Genomic DNA, 9,856 nt, shown 5'->3' on the forward strand with positions numbered 1-9,856 from the left:
TGTGAAAAAACCAAGGTTTGTCACAACAAATAGTTAAGCAACAACACAAAAAACACATTTCACCATTGAAGAAGAGATAATAAAACATCAACTATCATATAAATATATACATCTGACTACCAAGATCCAAAGAATGCTTTTAAATTTAGTAAATGAAAATATAATATGCACTGAAAAGAATTTCACGATTTGATCATATTAGCTTAATATATACGTTGCCTCATTGCTTTTCCGGTTTTCCCTTATACGGACAAGGATTGTAGCTCAATATACTGGAGGATAAACCCCTGGATAGGAAGAACCTGATAAAGAAAACAGCATATATATATTAGTATACAGTAGGGGCCAGAGATTAAAATTAAAATTTACTAATGGTAATTAGAGACTTAATTAACAAGCCAAAACATGTCTTGGTTCCGATAGACTCGCTAAATTATTTCATTAAAAATCTCCTTTACTGTAATGAAGTGGCTTTAAGCCATTGACGACTTTCAACTTGTTTGACTCGCACAACTTACTTGAATAGTTAAAGATAAACACAACTTCAATCAACCACGTTTGTATAAAAATGGGTCGAAGTTGCCATCTCTAATTGCAACCTTAATGTTCAATAGAAAAAATAGAATTAGTAAGAGAAGTTACCATTAGAATAATGAGAGCTGTATGGCTGAGGAGGATAAGCAGAATTATGAGGGTATGGCTGAGGAGGATAAGAGGCTGTCTGCGATGGGTATGGTGATGGTGGATAAATGCTTGAATTAGGCGGGTACAAAGAGTAGGGAGATGGGGTAGGATAAGCTACGGATGGTGGATAAAACATGGATGAAGCTGGTGGTGGTGCAGCGTACATAGAGACCTGACCATAACCGTTAGCGGGTTTCTGAAAATGATATAACATAATTCAGTCAAGTAGTCAACGCTAAGTCGCTAACACAAGTTCTTTGTAAATAACAAACGAGTAAAACGAATACTTGTTTTCAGAAAGTAACAATAAAGAGGACTTACATTGGCATTGGGATAATGCATTATCAATCGCACCTCACCAGCATGCCTAAATAAGATAAGTTTCACGTTAGCCCAATGTTACACTAAATAGTTGCAGTGGTATTGAAATCATAACACAATCTACGATTCAAAAATCATGCAGTAGAGCACAAACCTGCCAGATTTAGTCTGCAATGGCCAAGAGCTATCATCATATCCATATGAAAGAACCTTGGCTAATTGAACCCTAAAAAAACAGCAACAAATCATCCATAAGAAAGAACCTTAGCTAATTGAACCCTAATCAAGTCAAACATCAACAAACTGTAAAAAAAACACGAAGAAGAGATGGAAAAATTACTTCCCGGAGCCAATAAAGTCATCACGCGAGAGAGTATTGCTATTCCAAACAATGATATTTAAGTCTCTTAATCCTTCGATCAAATTAAACACAAATTTCTCTTGAAACGTAGGGTTCTTGCCTCCATCTATCGTTACACCAATTAACAAAACTTAATTCAGTCGGTGAACAATTAACATATATGCATTTAATTTACGAATGAAATATTTGTACCTGTACAAACGCGAGTGCGATTTTTGTTATTTCCATATTCAACACAAACGTAAGGATCCTGCCTTGATATCCATTCGGTATCTTTCAGTTTACTGCAACCGACCACTAAACATCCATACAAATTCATCGAAATTAGACGCTCGTAAAACGCAATTCCAAATGATCAATTGCCTGCTAACATTCCAAAACCAATTCAACCAGTCCATAGTGAAAACAATCAAACAAAATCTTCTACTGAAAGCTATACGCAATCTAATTCACCAATCCTAGACACCTACGAAATTGATGAAACTCAACCCCCTGAGCCTGTGATCGTAACTAAGAAAAAAACAACGGAACCACTTAAATCTAAGCCTAAACCGAAGCCTCCAAACATCCACACAAAACCACAAAAAACCACCTCTGAAAACATTGATCCAAAACCCAAATCCAAACCGCAAAAAAACACGTCAAATCGTCCTGAAAAACCAATAAACACACCTGGATCATCGATATTTTTGAAGTTTAAACAATTAGTCAGACCTAAAAACCTAAACCCAACACAACCCTCCAAAGCTAAACCCACTGCCAGTAGAACTTCAAATGGATCATCAAAATCAAAGGTTGATGATACAATCACCAGTGAAAACGTGAAGGAATTCGGGGCAAGAGTAGGGGTTCATTGGAAATCTAACCAATGATTTCCTTTAGGTCAGTTTCTTCTTCTCGTTTATAAAATCTCAATGATTATTATGTCTTTAAACATAAGAGGTATAAGGAAAGATGTCAAAGTCAGGTGGTTACGTTCATTATGTCGCAAAGAAAAACCATGGGTTTTAGCTATTCAAGAAACTAGATGTGGTAATTTAAAAGACTCATTCTTGGAACATTTTTGGAGCTCGGATAACTTTAAATACATTCAAAAGGACTCGATAGGTTTCTCTGGAGGAATGATACTCATGTGGGATCCCTCTATACTCAAGGTTATAGATGCATTCGAAGGTGAATTCTTTATAGGTGTCATTGGTAAGGTAGAAGGTTGCGATTCGGATATTGCAATAGTAAACGTCTATGGCCCCCACTTCACCGCGAAGAAAGTCAGATTTTGGGATAGCCTGGACTCTCTTTTTAGTCATAGAAAGATGCCATGGCTGTTATGTGGCGATTTCAATGAGGTTAGAAGTTCGTCCGAGCGTTTTAATTCAGTCTTCAACAGTAGTTGGGCCAATAGATTCAACAATTTTATCAATAATGCGTGCTTAATAGACATCCCTCTCGGTGGTAAAAAGTTTACAAGAGTATGTGATAATGGTATCAAGTTTAGTAAACTTGACCGATTTTTGATTACGGAAGAATTCAATCTTTGTTGGCCTAACTTATCCGCGACGGTTCTTGACAGAAAACACTCAGATCACGCCCCAATTATTCTCAAAAACAACCTCATGGATTTCGGTCCAAAACCGATAAGGATTTTCAATGAATGGCTCAAGATTGATGGTATAGATGAAAAAGTAGAAAACATTTGGCAATCGAATTTCACAGGCAATAGACGGATTGTGGGATAAGAAATAAACTGAAGGAAGTCAAACTTGAGCTCAAGAAGTGTAGTTCGGTTCTAGGGAATCTAGAAGAAGAAATCCAAAAACACGCAAAAGAAACAGCGGTGTGGGAGAAAAGAGCAGAAAGCAGAATTCTCAATGATTCCGAAAGAGAAGCATGGTTAAACGAAAAAAATAATTGGTTGGCGAAAGAAAAAATTCAAATAAACATGCTAAAACAAAAGGCCAAAGTTAAATGGACTTTGGAGGGTGACGAAAATTCAAAATACTTTCACAATTGCATCAGAAGAAGGGCAAACAAAAATATGATCAGAGGGCTTCAAATAAACGGTTCTTGGTCCGACAATCCTTCAGAAATTAAAGATGAAGCTTTCAGATATTTCTCCTCCATCTTCAAACTCAATGAAAATGACAGTGGATCATTTTTCTTTCATGACCCGAGAATCAATGTTGATGATAATAAGTTCCTGGAAGATACTTTCATTGAGAAAGAGGTTTGGGAAGCGATTCAATCTTGTGGCAGTTCAAAAGCCCCGGGTCCCGACGGGTTTAGTATGAAATTTTTTAAAAAGTTTTGGTGGTTAATAAAAGAAGATGTGATGAAAGTCTTCGAATGGTTTTGGACACATATGAAAATTTCGAAAGGATGTAACGCTTCATTTGTTACCCTAATCCCTAAAATCGATAATCCTCTCGGCCTCATGGATTATCGTCCCATTAGTCTCATCGGAAGTGTTTACAAAGTTATCTCAAAAGTTCTTTCTATCCGGCTTTCAAAAGTAATACATAAAGTAATCGGGGTAGAACAAAGTGCATTTATAGGAGGGAGATATATTCTCGATGGAGTGCTAATTGCTAATGAAGTTATTGATGAGTTGAGACGAGAAAAACGAAAGGGTCTTATATTCAAGGTGGACTTCGAGAAGGCCTTCGATAGACTTAAATGGGAGTTCATAATAAATACGATGAAGAATTTAGGGTTTGGTGAAAAGTGGATCAAATGGATCTCGGCTTGTCTTACATCTACCACCATTTCCATTCTTGTCAATGGCTCACCAACAAGAGAATTTACCCCGGAAAAGGGTGTCCGACAAGGAGATCCTATATCTCCTTTTCTCTTTATAATAGCCGCGGAAGGTTTAAACATGCTTGTGCAACGGGCTATAACCATGGGAGAACTTAAAGGTATTCAAGTTGGAAAAAATAGGGTGGTGGTCTCTCATTTACAATACGCCGACGATATGATTATTTTTGGTGAATGGAGCTCAATCAACTTAAAAAACATCATGAAGCTTCTAAAATGTTTTGAAATATTATCGGGTCTTAAAGTAAACTTCAAAAAGAGTAGCATTTATGGTGTCGGGGTCGATAACTCCGAACTTGTCAACGTGGCAGAAAGATTTCATTGTACCCCTGGTTCATTCCCATTAAAATACTTAGGCCTTCCCCTTGGTGTTAAAATGACCAAAGCTAACTTTTGGCAACCAGTTATTGATAAGTTCAAAAAAAGACTTTCGGAATGGAAATCTAAATCGGTATCCTTTGGTGGTCGGTTAACCCTGGTGAAGTCAGTTCTTAGTAGCTTGCCTCTCTACTTTTTCTCTATCTTCCGAGCTCCCGCAAGTGTTCTAAAGCAACTTGAATCCTTGAGGTACAATTTCTTTTGGGGCGGGTCGGGTGAGGGAAAAAAGATCTCTTGGGTAAAATGAGATAAGGTGATTTTGCCTTATGATTTGGGTGGGTTAAACATCGGGTCCTTAAATGCAAAAAACTTATCTTTATTGGCCAAGTGGTGGTGGCGGTTCAAATCGAACCAACACTCGCTTTGGGTTAAGATTATATCAAGTATTTATGGGGCGGATGGGGGATTAGATGCCACTAACTTTGACAGGGCACGTTTCGGATGTTCAAGTTGGAGCAATATCATCAAAGAAGGTCTAACAATCGATGCAAAGGGAGTTGGATTCTCATCTTCATTCATCAAAGTTATCGGAAACGGACAGTCTATTAAATTTTGGCATGACTCATGGCTTGGTGATTTCAAGTTAAAAGATAAATTCCCTAGATTATTTGCATTGGAAGTGTCCAAAGAAACGTCCGTTGCTGATCGTTTGGTAAAGGAAATCGGCATACTGACCCCCTGTTGGAATTGGGCTAGTTCTATCCGTGGTCGATCTCAGAACGAGTTACAGGCTATATGTTTGCTGATCACAGCAATCGATCTGAACAGTGAGGTAAGTGATTCTTGGAAGTATATTCTGGAACCGGATGGGATATTCAATACAAAAGGTTTATCAAACCTTATCGATGTTTCGTTATCCTCAGTCACCTCGGCTCGTCAATTGAAAACTCTTACTAATAAAGCGATTCCCCTTAAAGTGGAAATATTTATATGGAGAGCAAATCGATTAAGATTGCCGGTAAGGGTCGAGCTTGATAAACGAGGTATAGATCTAGACTCCGTGCTCTGTCCTATTTGTAACAATTACGTCGAATCCGTAGACCATATTTTAACGCAATGTTCAAAAGTTATGGAGTTATGGAATCAAGTTCTTAAATGGTGGAACCTTCCCGGAATTAATATCTTATTTATGGATCAAATCGTGGATGATTGCACTTTATTTTCGTTGCCAATCTCTTCTCTTGGAAAATCTATTTGGCAAGGTCTCAAGTGGGTGGTTTGTTACTTTACTTGGAAGGCTAGAAACGATTTGGTTTTTAACAAAATCCGATGGTGTACTCCGAATATCCTCATCAATATTCAATCTACAGCTTTCTTTTGGATCTCAAAACGTCTCAAAAAATCCTCCCTTGATTGGCATCAATGGCTCATCAACCCGTCTTCGTATGTTTCAACTTCTACAAGATCCGGAATTGGTTAATTGGTTTTGGTTGTTGCATTTTATGCATTTAGTCAATGTATATAGTTTTCTATGTGGTCTGTTCTTAATATTCGGATAGGATAGTTTTCTCGCTATTTCCTTTGTATTTGTTGAAGCACTCTCGTTGTTTGTTTTTCTAGTGGAATATAATGCTTGCTTTTCAAAAAAAAAACGCAAACAAAAGTATAAACGTGTAAACAAAATCATATCGATCAGTTTTAATTGAACATTATCGATCAATTTTAACGAATCGATAAAAAAAAGTACGTACCAGTGATTTCAAGGAAATTTCCGTGAATGCCGTGATTATTCTTCATCGAATGATGATTACGATAACTTGATGATGGTGATGTTGCTGTTGTAATTGAAGGTTGAAAATAGATGCAAATTGGAATTGAAGATGATGATGATGATGATGATGATGATGATGATGATGATGATGATGATGATGAGTTTTATAGCATTAGCAAGAGTGTAATTGAACGCGTTAATTAGTTGGATGAAAATTTGGTGAAAATATTGGCGGTTGGGATAGAAGAATAGTGGAAGGTTCTCGGTGGATACGTTATGCCGCGTCGGGCAAAGTCGCTAAACTAGTACTCAGCGACGGGTGGTTCTTTTTACGTTACTAATAATTACATTTTTTTTTTCTTTTCTTTTTTTTCTTCGAAAAAACTAAATCTCATATAGAAATGAGGTCGTTTTTCAAATGAAAACGCCATCAACAGTTATACAAAAGAACGTGAAAAAACATGGGAGCTCGCACCTAGAAAACAACCATCTAAACAAAAACTATCGATAAACGAGTCTCCCCTAACTACCCGAAAAACCTTAATACGAAACTATACAATACTAAACCGAAACTATCCGATAGAAACGGGACCCAAACCAAATGAACCACGTGAAATCAACCTCTAGGTCCCGCCCTTTACAACTTACCATTAACCGTCTCTTTCAAAGTGCTCTTTCCTGACCGATTCTCTATCTTATAAGATAACACATTGACGTATCCATCACCCAAAACATTCTCCTCGGCCAAGCGTGCCAATATGAAAAATTATAAAAATAAATAAATATAAGACAAAATTGCGCCCATTTTGTTTATTCAAGTCCAAAACTATATTTTCGGCACTAGAACTACTCTTAGTACACAAATGTTGCGTGGTGAATTCAAATTGTCAAATACCTTGGTTAATTAATTATACACGCATAGCATGTAAATGCATTAATGAAAAATTAAATTGAAGAAAAGACAAAATTGCCAAAATCGTCTTTATATTTATGTATTTTTTTCCAAATCGTCTATGTGTTTACAAAACTACAAAACTCATCCTTAAAAGCCAAAATAAGTCCCAAATCAGTCCTTGTGTTAACTATTAACATGCATCTTTGGATTTTTCCTTTTCTTCTGGATTTCACGAACATATTCTATCACAATAACATACATCTTTGGAACAAACTTATTTGTAGAATTAACATTTAGACCAGCTTTCTTCAATGCACGATAGACATGTTGCTGGGTTTTTAGAAAGTGTACGCTGCAGTAACAAGGAACAGTAGAAACACATAAACCAGCAAACACATTCGAAGAGGCCTAATTCTTTATAAACACAAAAACAAGCAAAGATATTACTAGCCCTACACATCAACACACACTGTGATTCATAAAGATTCAATAATGATAATGAGCCGTAATTATAAAAAAATGTGCAGATAATGCCTTAATTAAGCAATCCCCAACATAACATAATGACCTATTTTACATGTTACATGCAATCACGATACAACCATACAATTTCACAAATTTAACAATGGTAAAGGAATGCTTACAACCCTCTTAAGAGTAAATTCACATGGCTTGTACAACTGTTGTTTCGAATCAGCTAATATATGATCACGACAAAATTTAGTCAAAGTCATTGCCTTATGATTACAATTATTAAACAAACACTTCACATTCCGAATTCCACTTCCATCCCCAATTACATTCCCTTCAACAATTCCATCTTCCAATTTCACATTATTGTTCTCATGATCATTATTCTCTCGTTCAATTGGACTAACACCGAATTTAATTTGGATCGATTAGTTGGTATTTAATTTGGTAATTAATGTCATGTGACTTGCACGACCATATACTAACAGAGATAAACACCGGACGCTAAGTCAGTGACTGATTTGGGACTTATTTTGACTTTTAAGGATGAGTTTTGCACTTTTGTAAACACAGAGATGCTTTGGGAAAAAATACATAAACACATGGACGATTTTGACAATTTTGTCTTAAAGAAAACATGATCGAATACTAATTGAATAAAATAAAGAAATATATGATCCAATAGTATGAGAAAAAAGAACATGATCCAATACTAAAAATAAATTAAGGTTTCATTCATGCTTAGTGAACCAGTTCTCAAATTTCGATGTATAATTTGGGCCATGTTGTAATTATTTTACAAGAAGTGATCAAAACCCAGATCTTTAATTCCATAACGTGAGAATATACAAAACTAGTAACTGGGCCCAGTTGTTTGCAAGCTAGTGTTGGAACGCAGTTTCTTTCTTGCTATCGTTCTTTATTAGGTATTGAAAAAATACTCATTATACTCAAATATAAACTGAAATTTTGAACAAAATATAAAAGCAAATAAAACATGAAAGACTACATTTTTAATCACTCTATCATCTATTAATGATCACCTACATGCTATTTAAATATTAAACTAAAAACCATAGATACGTGATTAACTAAACCCCCACGTACAACACTATCTCCTATTTTAATTAATCAAACTAAAACCTCCTAGAATAACTATGTAAACAAACGTGAGACCCACTAACTTTTCTCCATAAGTCTCGGTCAATATGGATCCACCAATTCCACTATCTATCCTAATAATAAGGAACACATTGTATGACCAATTTAACCCACGTGCACTTCCTTAATTTCCTTCCTTGGGCTGCAACTTAGCCATGATCTCAAGCCCATCTGTCTCTATGATTGGGCCAGATATTGGGCCATCAAAATTACCCAACAGCTAGTAACAGCCGCCTACCTATTTTGACTATAGTAAATCCGTGTATTATTACGACAATATAAATCGTGAAACGGCTCCTAGAGCTTGCGCTAATATATATATATTATAAATATAAATATAAATATAAATATAAATATAAATATAAATATATAAATATAAATATATAGAAGGTTATTCGTTTTAGAGTCTAACAATGATTGTTCTCTCGCGGATTGATTTGTGGATGGAGCATGGTCTTGGTCATGATCACTTAAAGACAATGGATCAAGAAACCGTAGTATTCTACAACAGATGGTCGAATTCATTAGACCTTTAGATTTGTCGAATAACTTAGATAGTTGGCAATGGGAATTGGCAGACTTAGGAGGTTATTCGGTTAGTATAACTCGACTGCACATTGATAATGTATACCTGGCAGCATCAGATTTACGCGCTGTTTGGTTGAAGGACCTTCCGAGAAAGATAAATATTTTTCTTTGGAGTGTGGCTCAGGATAGACTTCCTACCCGTCTTAACTTATCGCGAAGAGGCATTGAGATCGAGCAGATTAGTTGTGTCTCTGGTTGTTTCATGTCCGAGTCTTTGCAACACCTGTTATTCGAATGTGTGGTTGCGTAAGAGTTGTAGAGCAGGAATGCACGATGGATCGGTATTGTCTTACCACAGTTTACAGATTGGAATGCTCAAATGTCTTCATATGAAGGATGGCGAGCTACATCAGCAACAAAGAAGTGAATGTTTGTTATTTTTGCATCTACGGCTTGATACATATGGAGGTACAAGAACGGCGTTTTATTTAGCCATCGGGTTCTGAATAAAGCGCATTGTTTGATTCTATAT

At 36.2% G+C, this 9,856-nt stretch overlaps 3 protein-coding genes across 3 annotated transcripts; 1 reads left to right on the plus strand and 2 right to left on the minus strand.

The window, feature by feature from the left end:
- Nucleotides 1–13: 13 nt before the first annotated feature.
- On the minus strand, nt 14–6,479 carry LOC139890929 (elicitor-responsive protein 1-like). Its single transcript, XM_071873858.1, has 8 exons — nt 6,417–6,479; nt 6,250–6,377; nt 1,559–1,663; nt 1,346–1,472; nt 1,160–1,231; nt 1,006–1,051; nt 643–880; nt 14–302 (listed from the first exon to the last, which is right to left on the minus strand). Exons 2-8 carry the CDS (start codon nt 6,293–6,295, stop codon nt 265–267), a joined length of 672 nt encoding a protein of 223 aa, XP_071729959.1. The 5' UTR covers nt 6,296–6,377; nt 6,417–6,479; the 3' UTR covers nt 14–264.
- An 868-nt stretch (nt 6,480–7,347) lies between these two features.
- Nucleotides 7,348–8,967, minus strand: LOC139887924 (uncharacterized). Its single transcript, XM_071870970.1, has 4 exons — nt 8,911–8,967; nt 8,577–8,596; nt 7,809–8,037; nt 7,348–7,572 (listed from the first exon to the last, which is right to left on the minus strand). The coding sequence occupies exons 1-4, from the start codon at nt 8,965–8,967 to the stop codon at nt 7,348–7,350; spliced, it is 531 nt and encodes a 176-aa protein (XP_071727071.1).
- Nucleotides 8,968–9,307: 340 nt separating this feature from the next.
- On the plus strand, nt 9,308–9,634 carry LOC139887925 (uncharacterized). Its single transcript, XM_071870972.1, has one exon. The coding sequence runs from the start codon at nt 9,308–9,310 to the stop codon at nt 9,632–9,634; it is 327 nt and encodes a 108-aa protein (XP_071727073.1).
- The last annotated feature ends 222 nt before the right edge of the window (nt 9,635–9,856 follow it).

This window comes from Rutidosis leptorrhynchoides, chromosome 2 (assembly GCF_046630445.1).
Source record: "Rutidosis leptorrhynchoides isolate AG116_Rl617_1_P2 chromosome 2, CSIRO_AGI_Rlap_v1, whole genome shotgun sequence".
NCBI lineage: Eukaryota > Viridiplantae > Streptophyta > Magnoliopsida > Asterales > Asteraceae > Rutidosis > Rutidosis leptorrhynchoides.

Bases quoted from the DNA above. Each gene is read 5' to 3' on its own strand.
- LOC139887924 (XM_071870970.1), bottom strand. From the start codon at position 8,967: ATGGGCTTGAGATCATGGCTAAGTTGCAGCCCAAGGAAGGAAATTAAG. The intron at 8,038-8,576 runs GTATTTTTTCAA...ATTCGGTGTTAG, and splicing joins TTTATATTTGAGTATAATGA to TCCAATTGAACGAGAGAATA. The intron at 7,573-7,808 runs GTAAGCATTCCT...ATAAAGAATTAG, and splicing joins AATTTACTCTTAAGAGGGTT to GCCTCTTCGAATGTGTTTGC.
- LOC139890929 (XM_071873858.1), bottom strand. From the start codon at position 6,295: ATGAAGAATAATCACGGCATTCACGGAAATTTCCTTGAAATCACTG. The intron at 1,664-6,249 runs GTACGTACTTTT...ATGGATGTTTAG, and splicing joins AAATTTCCTTGAAATCACTG to TGGTCGGTTGCAGTAAACTG. The intron at 1,473-1,558 runs GTACAAATATTT...GTGTAACGATAG, and splicing joins TCGCACTCGCGTTTGTACAG to ATGGAGGCAAGAACCCTACG.
- LOC139887925 (XM_071870972.1), top strand. From the start codon at position 9,308: ATGGTCGAATTCATTAGACCTTTAGATTTGTCGAATAACTTAGATAGT.